The sequence below is a fragment of the Phyllostomus hastatus genome, unplaced genomic scaffold (assembly GCF_019186645.2).
Source record: "Phyllostomus hastatus isolate PE091 unplaced genomic scaffold, TTU_PhHast_1.1 phas_contig_62, whole genome shotgun sequence".
In the NCBI taxonomy this organism is placed as follows: Eukaryota; Metazoa; Chordata; class Mammalia; order Chiroptera; family Phyllostomidae; genus Phyllostomus; species Phyllostomus hastatus.
This window is the reverse complement of record NW_025333921.1, coordinates 20,557,252-20,577,228: the sequence shown is the minus strand read 5'-3', so window position 1 is coordinate 20,577,228 and position 19,977 is coordinate 20,557,252. Positions and strand designations below refer to the sequence as shown.

Below are 19,977 nucleotides of genomic sequence, written 5' to 3'. Positions count from 1 at the left end.
GGCCTAAGTGCTCAATTTGGAGGAGGCAAAGGAGTGAGGGGGGTGAGTCTGGGACGGCAGAGTTGCCCACATGCAGTGACACTCTGCCAGGGTTGGCTGGGGATGAAGAGGAGCCCTGACGGTTCCCTGGAAACTGCAACTGCATGGGAGACACATTAATACTCACACAAATGGGGCATCATAGGGGTCAGGGAAGAGGGGCGAGGAGTTCAGAAAAATGGGTGGAGGAAACCAGGATCCTTGGGGTCAGCAGGGGCTCCGACAGCTAGTATCAGACAGGACACAAGGAAGAGAAGATCATCAGGGCTACGCAGGTGGGTTAGTACAAGGAGGAGGCAGGCCCACGAGGAGTGGCGGGGGGGGGGGGGGCATGGTGGGGAATCAGAGAAGACAGGCTTAGAGGTTTATAGGTCAAGTGATCCTTACTGCACTCCCTGACCCAGGGGCCCCAAGGAAGCCAGTATTGCCTGTGCTGCCCCTTGTCAAACATGGCAAATCCTGCCTAGGCAGGGACTCAGAGCCTGTGCTCAGGGGCACAGAGGTGGCCATGTTCCCTTTGGTTCTTGATGCTCTCAGGACTTTCTCTCTTTGGACCCAGGCCCTGAAAACATAACTTCTCCTGTTGGCCAAGGCCCTGCTCCAGTCATGTTTGGATCCATCCATGCCTAAGACTTTAGGAGTGGTGTAGGGAGAGAGCCTGAGGAACAGGTAGCTCCTAAGTCCTAGGCCTCCTACACTCACCTGTGGACGCCCCAGCACTCCAAAGCACAACACAGCAGCCTGCCCAGCTCAGGGCCAGAGTAATGAAGGGGTGGGTGGGTGGGTGGGTGGGAGACACGAGTTCTCCTCTACCAAGCACACCTTGAAAGACACTGTTGAGGGTGTTATTATCCTCTGTAGAGCATCTTTCTCTGAGACTGTAAATTACTTTGCTTGTTCATTCATAAACCTTTGGGGCCCACCCCATATAAAAGCAAGATAAGTAAAGCCTCAGTTCTTTGCTTTACTCAAGGAGCTCTTGGCCCAGTAAAGGGGACCAAACAGCCCAGAAAGTCCATGATGACACAGGATGTGCAGAACAGTCCGGGGGTTCTGGGACAGGTAATCTGAGGTAAGCCAAGGAAATAGGAAATCTTTTCCAACAGAGTAAAGGGGTTCCTTTCCATGCCTGCCTGCTCTGGTAGCCCCACAAAGAGCTCTGGGGTTCATGTGCGCAACAGAGAAGGGAGTAAGTAAGTGCCATTACCGGAACTCCTCAGGATTTAAAACTGGGAGAGACTCTGAAAGAACTAAACTGACCTACTACACAATGCCCTCCCTGCCACTCCTGAAGACTGGGCACTGGACAACCCAGTTGGCTTCAACACCTCTGGTGGCAGGGGTCTGTCTCGTAACACTCACGGAAGCCTGCAGTGCACGGTGGCTTCCCACCACAGTCCTGGCTCTGCCTAGACTGCCATCCCCCTGGCTGCCACATGGAGCACTGTCCCCCATGCCCAAGCAAGTTTCAGACGCCACAGGGGATAAAAGGACACCTCTGACCAAGCCCTACCCAAAGAAGAGGGCCAGGAGAAGCTGCTAAAGAAGGCTGTTCTTGTGTTTACAGAAAGTGTCCATCTTTGTGCCCTCATCTTCATCACTTCAGCAAAAAAGTGGTGTGATTATGCAAACATGACAACTAGTGCAGGAGGGGGGTGGGCTTTCGTCTTTCAGGAGGCAAAGTACCTTTGGATTGTGACCTCTAACTCCAGTCTCAGGGGTACGCGCACCTCTCAAGCCTACAAAACATTCAGGCAGGGGCCAGGCAGAGGTGAAAAGGCAGCCCCAGAGGGAGACCCTGGAAGCAGGGTTCTGGATCTGTGGACTAAGGTTAGTTACCACTGCATCCACCAGAGGGTTTGTGGCAGATAGGGTAGGAAAAGGCTTTGGGCCTCTGGGTGTAGGGTGGGGTAGAAATAAATCCTTTCTGAAATGTTATTTTCCCTCATAAAGCATATCCTATGAGAGCACTGACCAAACATCCACACCTCCCCCTAACCCATGTGAGGTTTATACCTAGGGCTACTTGGAAAGAAAAATATAATCTAATGCTTGGTCTTATATGTTCCTGGAGAGAGAGAGAAAAGTCAGTGAATAAGGCCTAGCTATGGAAATGCTTTCCTGGACCAGAAATGTTGCCTCAGGTACAAGACTTGGCAGGCAGCCCCAGAAGTAATTCAGTCAAGGTATTTTGATGGCTTCTGTGTGAAGGACACTGTATTTGATAATGGGGGGTGCTAAGATAAAGAGTCCCCTCAAAGAGTTCACTGACTTCAGAAGAGGTACTGTACTGTATACCCTCTGACACAAAGCAAACAGTCAACAGAGCAAGAATGGGACTGGGAGACCAACCAGGTGAAGCTTATCCTGCACAGAGATGACAGTGGCTTGTCCAGGAAGTGGCCATTGGGCTGGAGAACAATTCTGGAAGAAAGGTGATGACAAGTGACTTCTGAGTTGAGCCTTGAGAATTGGCCCGTGCCTCCAGGCAGAATAGAAGCGGGGCCCAGAAAAGGGTGGCAGCCGAGCAGACTGACCACCAGGGTCAGGTCATGTATATGCAGCCAAGAGGAAGAGAAGAGGAGACAGTTATGTATCAGTGCTTATTTATTCTTTGAAAATACCTTGTCATCTTGACTGAGCACTTAATTTGACTGCCAACATTTTTTTTGAAACTTTTGCCTAGATATTTATCGTCATCTCTGACTGATGCTGGTAGTGTCTGTGGGCCCCAGCAGGTAATGGGTAATGAATGTTACATAACACAGCCAGACAACTAAAGAACAGAACTGAAAGTAACTCCTGGGTCACAATTGATACCAGTGGAAAAATATACACAAACACAAGTGACTCTAAGTCAGGTTCACTGCCTCTACAGCATTCTCCATTCTCTGTGAACCAGGTCACAGCCCCAGAGATGGGAACCAATCTCACGAACAGCATTCCAAACAGAGGAGAAAGAGCCAGAGAAAGAGGGAGCCAGCCTCTGCAGCTGGCTGTATGACTAATGGCAGCCTTCTGCCTGACAGAGGAAAGCACAGCCTCTGTGGTCAGAATATCAGGATTGGAATCCATGCTCATACTTTTTTGTGTGGTCTCAGGAAAGTCACCATCTCTCTGCACTTCAATTTCATTATCAGTAAAATTAGGGCATAAGCCCCTGGGCAAACTAAAACTAGATAGGGGATGTGGTTGTACAACACTGTGAACATACTAAATGTCACTGAATCGTTCACTTTAAAATGGTTGATTTTATGCTTTTAATGCCTGACAGTATGTGCATGGAGGTGTTTGCTGCAGCAAGGTTGGAATCAACCTGAATGACTTACTGTACGCGCATTAATCGTGGTGTTGACACACCCATCCAGCTAACAAAAAGGAATGACAAATCCTACAGTCTAATACAGAAATAGCACCATACTATGTTGTAAAGAGAAAAAGTGAGTCTTGTAGAACAGAATTCAGACAGTAGTAAAGCAAAACCACAAATGCCTGTTTGTGTGTATGTAGAAGAAAATATAGTTGACCCTCAAACAACAGGAGTGTTAAGGGGCACCAACCCTAGCCACTTACAGTCAAAAATCAGCATATAACTTTTGACTCCCACAAAACTTAACTATAGTCCCTTGTTATTTGTGGGAGAGAGGTTCCAAGAACCCCCATGGACATGAAAATCCATGGATGCTCAAATCCCTTATATAAACTGGCACAGAACAATGCATCGAGTTGGCACTCTGCATCTGCAGGTTCCCAACCACGGATCAAAAATACTGCCTTCAATCGTGGCTCACTGAATCTGCAGATGTGAAACGCAGGGATACAGAAGGTTGGCTGTATATATGCATATATTGAAAAAATAATCTGCATATAAGGGGACTCGTGCAGTTCAAACCAGCGTTGTTCAACTGTAGTCTAAAAGGATAGACATCACATCTAAACGTACTTACCTATAGATACTACTACTCTTATTAAAAAATTAGAAACAATTTTCTAAAAGACAACAAGACAAGCTCTGATAAATGAAAAGCAAAGATGACAATAGCAACAAGCACAGCGGGTACCAGGGCCCAGGGTCCCTTGGAGAGACACTGACTCCAGGACTGGGGCACAGTGGGTACAAGATGAATCTGGAACATCTTGTTATGTCAAACACTACAGAAATGTTCCAAAAATGACTGCAGCACAAGAAGCAACTTGAAAGGGCTCCTACTGGCCTAATCTGAAACTGAAAACCAAAAACGAAACAAAACAGAACAAAAAAGGACAATAAGAAATTATAAATCATTCAAAAAATGGAAATCTACCAGTCCATAATGAATATAGATACATAAAAATAAATCATTGTGTGAGAAGGGAGGGAGGGCAGACTGATAAATGAGGAAAACAGTGTTTTACAATCATCATACTCAAGATGGAACCTAAAACAGTAATCATAGTAGACTGAATCAGCAATATTTGTTAAATCTCAGGACAAGGTTGGTGAGGAACAGGATATTTATATGGTCTTACAGTATGTCTCCAGAGATTGCTCATGAGCTAGGAGAAAACAGTAACTATCCTGAACCAGCCCATCCACCTCACTAAAGCCTAGTCATGCCCCTCCAATCCATCCTTCTCACCGCAGCCACTGGGATCTCTACAACAGGTCCACTCATATCACACGTGGCTGCCTCTGTCTGTAGGTCAAGTCTAACTCTCCACGGGATGTTGGGTAAGACCCTAAAGAACCCAGAGGCTTTGCCACTTCTACTTCTTTCCCCAGCCTTGTATTTTAAGTTCCAGGCACAATGAGCTACTGGTAGTTCCCTGCAAACTCCATCCCACTTCACACTCCTGGTAACTTCTCCCACAAAGCTTATGCAGCCACTGGGCTTGGGCTTCTTCTCCAGGACATTGTTCCTGACCTTTCTGGGCACCTCCTTCGGGCTTCCATTCTTTTGTTACTACAATCACTGCACTGTATGGAAATTATCTGCTCCTGTGTATATCTGCTATACTAAGATTCCACATGCCTTGAAGGCAAGAACAGCATCATCATTGTACCCCCAGCACCATGCACAAGTAGATTCTCCATATTTGTGGAATATGTGGGGCTGAAAAGCATCTGTGGGTTTTAAATACTAAGGTCTTTAAGATTTTGGCAACAGATATAATTAAAACATGTGCAAATCATGATGAACCAACATTTAAAACACTGAAGTACCCTCAAATAATTAAAAACTACACATAGAGGTAATACAGAGTTTATTGAATTAGAGTTTTCTATTTACAACTGAGATCACACCTACATAATAGGTTGCTAGTCTACATGGGTACATTATTTCTAACAAGTTTAGACTTACAATGAATGGGTTCAAACACTACCCCCCCACACTAATTGTTTTAAAACAGTAGTGCATACATTATACTCCTCCTATAAAGCCAGCTTTGATTAAAAACCTCGTTTCAAAGATCACTCTGATTTTGAATATGAACCAAGATACACATTGCATGATTCTAAATTCAATTTTAGCCATTTTGTACAGCTGCAATCATACTGGACTACAGTAAATATATTTTCTAAAGGACACTCATGAGGGGCACCATCTGGTGTTAACTCCCCTTCCCCCAAAATCCTTTGACCCACAGTTGTCCACTGTGAAGCCTAGCAGGGCCCAGTGGTACTTCAGCAAGAGGCCAACTGCTGCTGGGAGGTAATAGAAGCAGCCACTCCCTCTTTTAATTTCACCACACTAGGCAAATTGCAAATGGTTCTGCAATTAGAACGTTGACCAATGGTGCTTAAAAACAGAGAGTCATTGAGAGTCAGCTAGAAGAGGGGAAAAGAAAATTGTTGGTAGGTTAAGTAAGTGGGCACATGAAGAACCAAGCTGCTGTGTCCAACACATGGGCTTTAACTAAATGAACTCTGGAGGCCGACCGCAGTAGACCTGCTCCATTGTCCTTCCAAATCAGAATAAGACCAACTAGCTCAGGCTTGAGTTTTGTACTACGCATAGGTTCCACCAGTGATGAGAAGCTCATAAGCAGGATCTCTACTCCTTCTGCACAAAACGATGCATGCGCACAGCATTCCCAGCAGCTGTGGGAAGAAAACAACAATGGAAAAAAGAAAGGCTGAAAAATAAAAACCCTTACACAGCTTGGACGTATTTCTTTGTTGGCAATGAAGTTGTTTTAAAGTCCAGTGACTTCCAATGATCAAAAAAGCAATAACAAGAGTAAGAGAAGCAACATTACCTTTTTAGGAACAAAGTACCAAGTTGTACCTTCCCTCACTTATACCTTTGAACAATCTGTGAAACCAGCAAAGAATCAAGGCTATCCTACTGCCACCCCCACTCTCAATCTAGACCCGTGTTGTACAAAAAAAGACTTTCTGTAATGATGGAAACCTTCTCTATCTGAGCTGTCAAATATGGCAACCAACAGCCACTGCAACAAAGGACTTGTGTTTTTTATTTTATTTAAACTAATTTAAACTTAAGACATATGTGGTTACTGGTTAGCATGCTGGACAGCAAAGTTCTAGAAAGTAAAATGATCAAGACTGTGTGTTAAGGCCCTGGCTGGTGTGGCTCAGTTGAACACTGACCTGTGAACCTAAAGGTCGCTGGTTTGATTCCCAGTCAGGGCACACACCTGGGTTGCAGGCCAGGTCACCAGTTGGGGGCGTGTGAAAGGCAACTGATCAACATTTCTCTCCCTCTCATTCTTCCCATCTCTCTAAAGAAATAAAATCTTTTAGAAAAAATTTTTTTGAAAGACTGTGTTGAGGAAACTGCAGGCACATGCATTTGGGGGGAGATAGGCTTTATAACAACCCACAAAACTTAGTACATGAATACAGCAAAAGTTCTATGGTGGAAAACCAATCCTGATACTAAAAAAAAATGTTGTAGTTTGAAAGTTTTTGTTTCTTACACAATTACTTATTATTTTTGAAATCCAGTTTTGGCTCTGTGGTATTACACACATATTACTTTGTAAAGGTTACTCCTCCATCAGTTTATTTTAAAAAGCCCTAATCTTTCTGTAGTAGCAAAATGGCTAGTAATAAAGTCATGCCAAGTTATTTTGGATAAACAAGAGTTATTAAACTGGATTAAAGAGAAAACAATTGTAGAATTTTTGACTCGCCTTCTTACAAATATACAGTAACAAAATAACTAAATACAAGTAAGTTAATTTGCTGTCTTAACTTTTTATTTGAGAGTGAAATATTAATTTGATTTTAAAAGGCAGGGCCCTCTGTAAATATGGGGTGGATCTAATTTCCAAACAATATACTCGACCCAGAAACATGCACACACCGAGTCTGAAGTGGGAGGTGACTCATGGGACACACATGTAGAGAACAAGGATCTCTTCAGCAGGCCGAGTTCTGTCTGCTCAGGATGTCTACTTGCTGCTTGAATCCATTAGTTTACATCAGTATTTGCTGAGTGCTTAGTCGTGCAAAGTACCTTATATACATTTTAAAAGTGGATACTATTGAAAGTTTACCAAGTATCTTAAGCCAATTTTATACATGTTTAGTACCAAATTCCTGAAGTAATATATTTCTGTTCATGATAGAGCAAAACATTCTCAGAACTGCTATAACATGAACAATTATGTTCCCAGGTAAGGTCAAATTGAGCAGTAAAAAATGCGAAGCTCAGAAATTACTGATTTGCTGGGCGGGGGTGGAGGGATCTCTTTTCCCACCCCACTTCCCTCACATTCCTTTCAGTTGGCCAACTTCTACCAAAGTAGTCAGGACTCTCAAAATGGGGTCTGAAATAAGTATCATTTCTTTCCTCACTTTTGTTTCAATTAAGTCAACTGGTATTAATTTAAAATGATTTTTAAAAGCTTAATAAAACCCTCCTCATGCTTGGGAATGAGTCTGTTTGAAAACATTAAGTTTTACACAATAACTTCTTATACTCCAAACCTCATCACTAAGTATTACAGGCCCATTTCCAAAGTTTTGGCTATACTGCTGAAGTTTCACTGTTTATTAAATTTTCCAATAACAGGCTTGGAAATATCATACAAATATTTTAGCTACAGTAATGTTTCTTGCAATGAATTTTTCCTACGATATTCAAGTCACAAGAAATAATCTATACTTAGTCCACATATAACACCCAGCAACCACAAAACATGATTACTAAATACAGAGGCAATGGTGATTACAAAAACCATTAAGGGTTAAAATGTTCCATGATCTACTATGTAGGAGGCATTATGAGGAAATAGCTATTGTTTGTTACACAAGGTTATTGGAACTGCATACTGGATACTGGAAACAGCCTTTTCTGAGAAAAATATGTAAATAAAGTCACTAATACTCTGGGGCTCAACTTCATGGCTACAATTTTTGTTACAGAGTTTTGCCCACACATAGAGATGATGTTCACTACTTGCATTTTTGTAACAGTAAGACTTAACATAAATGCCTGTTGATGTAGATTAATTATAAAATATGTCACCAAAATGAAATACTATGCAGCTATAGCATGACATAAATTTATTTTATTTTTTTAAAGATTTTATTTATTTATTTTTAGAGAGGGGAAGAGGGGGGAGAGAGAGAGAGAATCAATGTGTGGTTGCCTCTCACATGGCCCCCACTGGGGACCTGGCCTGCAACCCAGGCATGTGCCCTCACTGGGAATCGAACCTGCGATGCTTTGGCTCGCAGCCTGTGCTCAATCCACTGAGCTACTCCAGCCAGAGCAACATTAATTTATTTTTAACAAGCAATCTCCAAAGTTACATACCACATGATTCTATTTATATATCATTCTAAAATGACAACATTTCAAAAATGGAGGACAGATCAGTGGTTGCCAGGGTAAGGGGCAAAATCACCAGATAGAGATGGGTGCAGTTACCAAAGGATACCAGATGGTACTACGTGGGATCCCTGTGATATGGGAACTGTTCAGTATCTTGATTGGTGGTGGTAGATAAAGGAATCTATACAGGTCATAAAATTATATAGAACTGAAAACATACACATAGACACAAGAAATCTGAATAAAATTGGTAAATTGTATCAAAACCAATATCCTGGTTGTGATATATTATAGATGTGTAAAATGTTACCACTGAAGTAAAATGGGCAAAGCATACAAGGGCTCTCTGTCTGTATTAGTTCTTAAAACAGCATGTAAATATATAATTATCTCAATTTTTTTAAAGGCAAGGAACAAAATTGCATCCTATAAGCTTCTATTTGCATAAAAAAATGTACATGTGCTTTTCTAACCACAAATTACTTCTGGAAGTAATTTATACTCCATACAGGAAATTACATCAGGAGACTGGGAACAGTGGCAGCCTTTGCAGGGAGGACCTGGAGTTAATTAAGACTTTGAAGGAAGCTTACCTTTTACTAAATTTGTATTATTTGAAAAAAAATTGTCAAATAGGCATTTCAATTTAAAAAAACCTTCAAAATGTAACAAGATTAATTTCCTCCAAATTAAAAACAAAAACAAAAAACCCTTAACTACTCAAGAATTAGCTTCCCAAGCTTTGGTTAAGTTTTTTGTTTGTTTGTCTGTTTTTAGGTTTGAAATGGTTATCTTTGTCAAAATGTGAATAACATAGTAACAATATTTTCTGAACCAATAATTTATATGTACAGACTTAACATTTTTTCTGACATGCCTTAAATTGTATAAAATGTCTTGGTGATATGATTACCTTTAGGGATAAATGAATCATTTTTTGTTATTGTTGTTCAAGCACAGTTGTCTCCATTTTTCGCCCACCACTCTCCCGGACCCACCCACCCACCCCCACTTCCCACCTCCCACCCTCGGTTCTACCTCCCTTTGGCTTTGTCCATGGGTCCTTTATACATACATGTTCCTTGATTAAGTTTTTAAGGAAGAATTACTTGGAAAAAATATTTAAAGAATGAAGCCACTCAGTTCTAGCCACCTGTGGGTTCAATCTGAAGTGTTAATCACTTATGTATTATAACTCATTTTAACAAAAAAATTAGTAGTCAAGAAGCAGGAAGGAAAGGAAATATAGTCTCAACCTCCTTCCTTCGCACTTGGCATATATAATAGGAAACAGCAATAGGAAACAGTTCTCTGAAAGTGTGCTCTCAGTCAACTCATCTTGAGGACATGCCAACTTTATGAGTCTCCAAAGACTGACAATGCCCATTTTTCCCATATTGCCTCTGTAGAGAGCCTTACCCACAGCAGAGACCAGGTTTTTCAAATATGAAATTCATAATTAATCATTTGTTAATTTAAGGGGCTGTTTACTGTCAAAGAAGTGAAATACCTTACATAGTAAGTTAACAGGGGACATAGTAAAAATTTTTAAACTTCATTCTCTCATATTCAAAACTGTTATAATAATTAACTAGCAGTTTTCAGGTCTTGATCATTTTGGTCCTACTCACACCTAGCACATTTAACTAGAACTAGGGCAAGGGTCTGCACATGTTTCTTAAAGAGCAATATAGTAAATATTGGAGGCTTTTTGAACCAAGAGACAAAATTGGTCTGTTGCAACTACTCTACTTTGCCACTGTAACACAAAAGCAGCCAGAGACAAAGTGCAGCTCACATAAAAAGAGGTGGTGAGATAGATTCGGTACACAAATGGTCAACTCCTAAACTGGAGCCTTTTACTGGTAAATTAAGCTTCTAAAAAAATTTCTTCTTAAACTCACCTCTCTGTATTAGAACTTCGATGTAATATAGCTTAACAGTTAAAACCACACTCAGAATCAAAGAAGACAATGCTAAAAAGTTTTGATACACTGCCACAAATCATCTGTCAATCATTAACATTATTTCAAACTATTTACTACAATAACTCTTAGAGCTTCCCCACTTTGGAACCTAAGGAATAAGTGCTAATAATATTTCAATGCTACTGCATTATATATTTTATCCAGCTGAAGTGCCAATTAACTTTCAGGTTTCATAACAGGACTTAGGAATGTAATCTTTTGATAATACTAATTCTTCGATTCATAATTGGATTACAATGGAGCTGTGGTTCAAGCTTTAGTGACAGTCATAACACATATTACCCTTGCTCCCCATCATTTTCATGGCCTTTAAAACAAAGGGCATAGGAACTGGAGAATCTCCAAGTGTCTTTCTAGGTCTAACTTTCTCTATCAGGATTGGTATACAAACAAGAGCTCACTGACCTGTTTTTGCTTGGGTTTTCCATACCTAAGGTACCCAGGCATATCAGATTTTGAATATCAAGAGCTTAGAACATTTCTAGATACTCTCAAAAGAAAGAGAAAACATTAGGGAAACTTATTGTTTTTCCTTAAAACCAAAGTTTTTTTAAATTTTCAAAGACACTAGAGGTTTTGAGTCTGTGAATCTCTGAATCCAACTCAGTTCTGCTGAACTAAAACATCAAATCTTTATCAGCTATCTTTAAGTCAGGGTGATTTAAGTATAAAATGTATGAACCCCAAGAAAGAAGATACATACTGAAAAGGGCTCCCAGTGGTTAAGTGAGCTCAGATTAAACAAAACGAAACAAAGCACCCTAGCGGCCATTTCTACACAGGGGCCTCTCATTGCAAACCGTGCTTCAGGAAAAAACCTGCAGTAAACTGTGAGTCTCTGTACTGAACTGCCTGCCTACACTAGTTCTGCCATCTAAGCCAGTCCTTATAAGGGAGTTTCTGGAGTCCTGTTTCACCCAACAGGACTGAGGCTTTCACCACCCAAAGCTACCACACTCCCCACCAACATCTTCGCTGACCAATCATAGTGAGTCCACTCTGACCAATCAAACTGCCAGGATTTGGAGCCCTCATTTGCATGAGGACAGACCAATCAGGGACCAGGGTTAAGGACTTTTGTCTATATAAGCTAGCTCCCCAGTGGCTCTGGGAGCACACTTTCCCTTTCCTCTGAAGACTGTGTTTCCCCAGCTGAACTACGTCACCAGAGCAGAGCAGAGCAGACCAGCAAGGAGCACAGCAAAGCTGTCTAGTCAGACAGGGGCCTGGCTGTAGGGCTGCCTCACAGCCATGCTATATGGGAGTGGAGCAGTTTTGCAGTGAATAGTCTCCTTCTTCATTATAGTCCAAATTGGGCATTCCTGTAGGCATTGAATTGATGCCAATGACCATCAGTTGACACACACATATGAGAAAGAGACTAGTTAGAATATTTATTAGCCCCTACTAAAAAAGTTAGTGAAGAAATATCTGGCTGGTTAATAAACTTAACTAGATGAGGGACATAACTAATGGGACAATTTTCATCAGTCTTCTACACAATGTTGTATATTTCATGATCAAAACCACCATACAGTTCCTAAGCTTTCTTTGCCGCAGGCTAAATGTGCAGCTCTCTTACTATAGATAAAACCATTAAGACTGTACAGATCAGGACTTCACTTGGGAAAAGAGAAGTCCCTGATGTTTCATTATTTTTACCTAAATGTGTTTATACGGACAATCAAACTATGAAATATATCCCCACTGATTAACAGATTACTGCTATGCCACAAAATCAATGGTTAGGAGGGCAAAGACCATTAAAAAATACAAAGCTAGTCCTTTTAATGAGTCCTTTCAGGGCTCTTAGAACACCTGCAAGGTAAATAATCACCCTTTTGCCATTTTAAAAGGTACTGCCCATTAAATACACTAGCTTCTGTTCAAATACAGAGAAAAGCAATCCAAGCAACTTATAAACTAGCAATCTAATTTGTTTTATCTAACAATTAAAAGATACCTCCATTTCTTAAAATATATTCTCTAGGCCCAAAGCATATTTCAAAAACAACTAAAAGAACAGCCTGAGAATTAAATCTGATGCAAAGGATTTTCAATCACTTTCAAATAGTTGGCTATTCTCAGTTTTAAGATTCTTCTGAAACATTCCTGTAGCAGAATCTCTAAAATATAATGAATGTACCTAGGAATGTAAGTAGTTATACTAGGCAGAAAAATAGCTGTCTTTCTTTTTTGTTTTTGGGTAGGGGTGAGGGATAAGGATGTGTGTATGCATACACACTGGGACTAGGAGTAAAGTTAAGGGATAATTAAGAAATTACTCCAGTACTTTGCACATGCTATTATTAAGGGGGAAAAGAATGCTTTCACCAGCAGGAGTTAAGAATGTAAGTCCACTTCTGCTACCAACAACAGCACGATACACTTCCAGATGCGCTAAGTGATGTCATGGACTCCTTGATGGTTATCCATTTTAAAAAATTAAGTCTCAAATACAGAAGAGGTTAGAACCTCAGTCTTTACTTGAAGGCCTTTTCTGTAAAGCAATAAAATTTCTCCTATTAGTATAAGAGACTAGAGTTGTACAATAGTACCAGTAGTATCCATTCTTGATTTATTATTAACATATAAAACCCCTGAGGACAGAAAAACAAGAACCAAAAGAATAAAAACTAGTTTTAAAAAAGACTAAAATTATTTCCAAATGGAAATAAAGCAATACAATTCTAAAAATTGTGTAAAGATCCATTAAAATACCTCCCAAGACTACAGTATGACAACAGCTTGTATTTTGAGCAGGTCACTCACTAATCAAGTCAAGAAAATAATACAGAGTCCTCTCACACACAGTCCTCCCACCCAGACCTCTAGTTTGCTGAAACCATTCTGGGTCTAAGTCTAGAGACAGAAAATGGAAGATGTTGGAAACTGGTCCCTGTATCAATTTTTTCAAGTTATCTATATACACAGAGAGTAACTGCAATTAGTGATGAAAACCATTCAGGACTGACATCAGAGATCAGTATACTCTGATAACAACTGCTTGGCTTAACTGTGCTCACCTGAATAGCTGCAAATGCCAGAGCTGCCCAGATAACATGCATCATAATTTCTTGTAGCTTCTTCACAACTAGAGCTTCACACCCCTAAAACATACAAATTAATCCTCATTAGATATCTCTTATAAAACTGAAAGTTACAAGGTCACATATTACTACTACTCATTGGTAGAAATGAAAATGACAAAAACTAAAAGACAGAAAAAGACCATGCATTTAAAAATAATTTACAGTAAAAGAAAATAGCTTTAAAGACCAGCAAAAGTCATAGAGACATAAACTACAGCATAGAAATACATAGAAATGTGTATTTCTATATGTGTGGTGACAGGTGGGTAGTAGGGTTTTGGGGGAGATCACTTTTTAAGTTATGTAAGTGACTAACCACTATACTATATACCTGAAACTAACCAAATATTGTATCTCAACACTAATTGAAAACAAATTTTATTTTTTAATTAGAAGACATAACCACAGTATATATAATATAATTTAAATCCTTAAAAAAAGAAGAATTGCAAGCAGGGACTCCAAAGAATATTTGTACACCTATTTTCACAGCAGCATTATTCAAGACAGCCAAAAGGGAGCAGCAACCCAGGTGTCTACCGACAAATCAATGGATAAGCAGAATGTGGCCTATCTATACAATGGGAGAATTATTCAGGCTTAAGAAGGAATAAAATTCTGACTCATGCTACAACATGGACGAACCTGAAGACATTATGCTGACTAAAAACATAGCCAGGCACAACAGCACAAGTATTGTAGGGTTCCTTATATGCAGTACCTAAAATAGTCAAATTCACAGACATAGAAAGTAGAAGGGTGGTTGCCAGGGATTGAGGGAGGAGAGAATGGAGAATTGTTATGTAATGAGTTTAAAGTTTCAGTGTTCAAGAAGGAAACAGTTCTGGAGATGGTATACTCAGTACACTGAAAAGTGGTTAAGATGGCTTTAGGTAAAAAAGACAAGCAAAAGATGGTAGAAAAGAAGTTCCAGATAGAGATGATTCAGAGAAAACAAAACAGGTTACCAGGCAAGATTCAAGGTTTGGCCAAGAAACTGGACTTACCTCAGCATAGAGGTTGGAGGGATGGGCCAGACTGCCATTACAGCTGCTGGCGGTCTCTCTGCAGCAGCTTAGAGGGACACTCTGATTTTTGGTTTCTTTGAACCAGTCTGTATTTTCCCAGTCTGAGTAATTGTGAATTCCACAACAGTGCAGCTATTGGAAAAGAAAATACAGATATTACTCCTCACAAAATACATATAACTGTCTTGAACTTTAGAGTTCTGTGCACTGCAGAGCTTTAACTTATACTAGAATAGTGATATCCAACAGAACTTTCTGCACTGATAGAAATGTCCTATGTCTGTATGCCCAACATGGTAGCCACTAGCTACATAAGACTATTGAGCACTTAAAATGTGGCTGGTATGACTAAGAAATTGAATGTTTAATTTTAATTTAAATAGCCACATATGGATAGTGGCTCTAGAACCTCCATATGAAAAGCACATTACCCACAGAGATAGTTTATAGCTAAGAAAATTCTTCCTAGCCTACATGTGAAATACTTGGTTCTGAGTTAAATACTACTTCCAATGATAGTATATTTAAAATATTTGGTCTAAATATTTGTATGTAATTTGCTTTACAACAATCTAGCAGAAGATATGTGGGGGTAATAGATGAAACAAGATTGACAAAAAGCCAACAATTTTGGAAGGGGGGTTTATGGAAATAAATATCTACTATACTTTCTCTCTATCTCCATGTATGTTTCAAATCATCCATAATATTTTTTTTTAGTTTTGTCAGTTACCTTTTCTGGTTTTGCTCTTAAAAAATATATGAAGAAGATCTTCCCCCTCCTCTTAAGTCCATCTGGACTCCTACCTTCCCCGTGACACATACCTCTCTTCCATTATCACCTCTCTGACTAATTAGCTTGGGGGTGGAAAAGTAAGATGCATTTTATCTGACTTAAACTAGGTCATGGTGGGAAAAACTTTTCAAGGGTGAAGATAAAAATACTCAACACATCATGAAGTTAACCATAACTGTGAATGTACATGGCTAATTTACACAGTAGAGCACAGTAAGTTTTATGTTCACCCAAAAGTGATTGGCCCTCAAAAACAAAGTTGCCTCAAGAGAGCTCACCTGTCTCTGTACATAATCAATAGCCCGGCTAGCAGCATCAGGGCTGGTTCCACTGTAGGTCTTATATACTTTCTGAATGCTGCGGTCAACCTCATTTTCCACCTGAATCAAAAGAAAGAATTCAGTTCCTCTAAAATACCAGTAAAAGTAGTATTAGTCAGTACTCTAGCTAAAATGCCTAAATGGCATATTTGCAAAGTTGGAAGAGAGCTCTGTAAATTTCTTATATGAAAAAGGTTCTCCCTTCCTGACTCTATACAGATTCAGGTAAAAATTCAGACATTTTATATCATATAGATTAAGCATTCAAAGAAACGACTGTGTACAAGATAGCAAGCTAACATTCCACTCAAAGGGGAAAATGCAGTTGAGTCTTGAGATGGCTCAATTAAATTAAAATTACAAATGGACTGCCTTCTTTTTAAGATAAGTTTTCAATGTAGCCTCAAAAGACTTCATTTTCCTTTCCTAAAGGAGGTAAAAATAAAATTACTTAAAAAAAAACACCATGAGATATTTTTGGGACAAATTATTAGACTTGGCCAAATATGCAAAGTAATCAGGTAAAAAATTCAGTCCTTAGAAATGACACTTTGATGTCATTACTAAAATGACAGAATGTGTCACATTCATTAAGTTTGTGCCCGATTCTCCTTACCCTTTTAAGATTATTAGGCTTATTTGATAATTTTATCAGTGATGTCAGGAGACTATAGTTGAGAACCAGGTCATAAGCAGGGGCATAATCCATTGTATTCTTTTTTTTTGCATAGTTGCCTGGTACCTTATGTATCAATGATTTAAATATTAAATTGGATATCATGCCTTTGACTTAAAACCATGCCTTACAATGACTCTATTATGCCTTTATAACCTGGCTCTAAAGTTATGCCCAAATTAATTATGTAAAGCAGACTGTTTAGCCTTAAATGGTGAAAAGCAAAAGCAGGCAAAATAGAAAGGAAATAGGAAAGAAAATAAAAAGAAATGGACAGAAAAGAAGACGGGGGGCAAGAAGGGAAAGGCTAGCAAAGCTTCCTTGGTATCTGAGCTGGCAGGACGTCTTGCTCCACAGGAGAGGACAGAACAGAGGCAGCATCACAACTTATGGTCGTCTTGTTCTATGTTCAGAACAAGGCATTTTTAAAAGAAGCAATGGAAAGTGAAATGTAAGTCAGGAAATTTATATTTCCCCTCTCATACAGAGAATCTATTGGATGAGGAAATTTGAACAAACTTCCCAGCTGATCAATGATTCATCTATAGCTCATTCAAGGTAATTTTTTAAAAGATTTTATTTATTTTTAGAAAAAGGGGGTGGGAGAAAGAGAGGGAGACAAACATTGATGTGTGAAACATCAATCACTTGCCTCTCACATGTCCCGAACTGGAGACTTGGCCTGCAACTCAGGGAACCAACTGAGCCATGCAAGCCAGAGCCATTCAAGGTAATTTAAAGAAAACTAAGCATCTGCAACTAGAGGAGTAGTAGAATTAACACTTTGCTACATAAAATGGGGAGACGAGAAATCTTGACATATAATTTCTAATGAACCTTAGATTTTTAAAGCAGTGGCTAAACTGAAGGCAAAAGAAAGCATTTATTTTGATAAAAATAAATGTTCTAATTCACTTGAAACAAATTACCTTTTAAAACATGAATCAGAGTAGACAACATACCTTTGCTCTGTAAACGTATCCCAAAACCACTACAACAACTTCTGTGACAAAAACTAAGAGTAGGATGATGACAAACTGCAAGGAAACATTGTCAAAAATTAAATACAAATTAAGAAATAGCAATAAATACGCTCTTGGTAAAAAACAATTATCTAAGATAACTACTAGAAGTTTAAGACAAGTGCCAGTTCTGTTCCAATTTTAAGCAACAGTCTATGGAGTTTCATGATCAATTCAAAGCAAGCAACATAAATGAAATATTCTCACATTTTATGATGACTCATGTGGTATATGAAGGGCTAGCTTACCGTGGCCAGTCCACAGTGACTTTCCCGGATTGTGGCACAGCAGCCAATTAGTCCAATAATGAAAAGCAAAGCTCCTACAGCTATAATCACTACAGCAGGGATGAGAGTGTACACATCTTCAAAGAAGTGGTCATAATCATCATAAGTGATGAAGACATATGCTCCCACATAGCATAAAATGCCAGCTGCCCCCTGTAGAAAACAAGGTCAGAATGCTGGTAAATCTCTAAGGCCCGATGGTAAAATGTTCCCTCTATTTTTAAGTAAGTTATAATTCAGGGAGATTTCCCATCACTTAGGAAATCAATAAAAAATACCTCTCCGGACTTCAGGCCAAGATGGAGGCATAGGTAGACACACTGTGCCTCCTTGCACAACCAAGATAGGGACAACAAAAATTTAGAAACAGAATAACAACCAGAACTGACAGAAAATTGAACTGTATGAAAGTCTGACAACCAAGGAGTTGAAACAGACACATTCATCCAGACCAGTAGGACAGGTGGAGTCAGGCAGCCAGGGGAGAGGGGTAGCGGCACAAAGAGCAGTGGCACCAGGTACGTAAGGCATCCCGGTGGTGCAAGACTGCAGCAGGCAGACCCTGGGCACTCAGGCGGCTGCTGGCAGACCCCGGGCACAGGGTGGAAACTGGAAGGCCTAGCGAGGCAGCCACTGTGAAGCAAGGCTCTGCGTGCAACCCAGGGTACCATCGCCAGGAAATAGAGCCTCCGGGAACTGACTGAAAACACCTGTGGGGCTTGAGGTGCCAGGAAAGACTCCCAGCCTCACAGGAAAGTTCACTGGAGAGACCCACAGGGTTCTAGAACCTACACAAGCCCACCCACATGGGAATCAGCACCAGAAGGGCCCAGTTTGCTTGGGGGAAGCAGCAGAAAGGACTGAAATCTGGCACAGAGTGGAGCAAGTGCCACTGATCCCTCTCAGATCCCTCCCCCACCAACAGCATCACAACCCAGCAACATGGGTTGCCCTGTCCTGGTGAATACCTAAGGTTCCACCCCCACTATGTAACAGGTGTGTCAAGGCAAAAAAAAATGGCCCAAATGAAAGAACAGATCAAAGCTCCAGAACAAATACAACTAAGCAATGAAGAGATAGCCAGCCTATCAGATGCAAAGTTCAAAGCACTGGTGATCAGGATGCTCACAGAACTGGCTGAATTTGGTCACAAATTAGATGAAAAAATGAAGGCTATGCTAAGTGAAATAAAAGAAAATGCACAGGGGAACAACAGTGATGGGAAGGAAACTGGGACTCAAATCAATGGAGTGGACCAGAAGGAAGAAAGGAACAAACAGAAAAGAAGGAAGAAACAAGAATTCAAAAAAACGAGGAGAGGCTTAGGAACCTACAGGACATGTTTAAATGTTCCAACATCCAAATTATAGGGGTACCAGAAGGGGAAGAGGAAGAGCAACAAGTGGAAAAGTTATTTGAACAAATAATAAAGGAGAACTTCCCCAATCTGGCAAGGGAAATAGACTTCCAGGAAGTCCAGGAAGCTCAGAGAGTCCCAAAGAAGTTGGACCCAAGAAGGAACACACCAGGGCACATCGTAATTACATTACCCAAGATTAAAATGAAGGAGGGAATACTAGAAGCAGCAAGAGACAAGGAGACAGTTACCTACAAAGGAGTTCCCATCTGACTGTCAGTTGATTTCTCAAGAGAGATCTTGCAGGCAAGAAGGGGCTGGAAAGAAGTATTCCAAGTCATGAAAGGCAAGGACCTACATCCCAGATTGCTCTATCCAGCAAAGCTTTCATTTAGAATGGAAGGGCAGATAAAGTGCTTCTCAGATAAGGTCAAGTTAAAGGAGTTCATCATCACCAAGCACTTATTATATGAAACATTAAAGGGACTTATCTAAGCAAAAGAAGATAAAAAACTTGTATAGTAAAATGACAGCAAACTCACAGTTGGTAACAACCATACCTAAAACAAAAGCAAACTAAGCA

At 40.1% G+C, this 19,977-nt stretch overlaps 1 protein-coding gene across 1 annotated transcript in view; it reads right to left on the bottom strand.

Moving 5' to 3' along the window:
• Positions 1-5,266: 5,266 nt before the first annotated feature.
• Positions 5,267-19,977, bottom strand: part of TSPAN3 (tetraspanin 3) — a 65,346-nt gene continuing 50,635 nt past the window's right edge. The window contains exons 2-7 of the mRNA XM_045848654.1: positions 17,999-18,190; positions 17,691-17,765; positions 16,011-16,112; positions 14,916-15,068; positions 13,843-13,926; positions 5,267-6,121 (exon numbers count right to left, since the gene is read on the bottom strand). Coding sequence (XP_045704610.1) covers positions 6,029-6,121; positions 13,843-13,926; positions 14,916-15,068; positions 16,011-16,112; positions 17,691-17,765; positions 17,999-18,190 — 699 coding nt within the window. The 3' untranslated portion in view covers positions 5,267-6,028. The remainder of the gene's footprint in view (positions 6,122-13,842; positions 13,927-14,915; positions 15,069-16,010; positions 16,113-17,690; positions 17,766-17,998; positions 18,191-19,977) is intronic.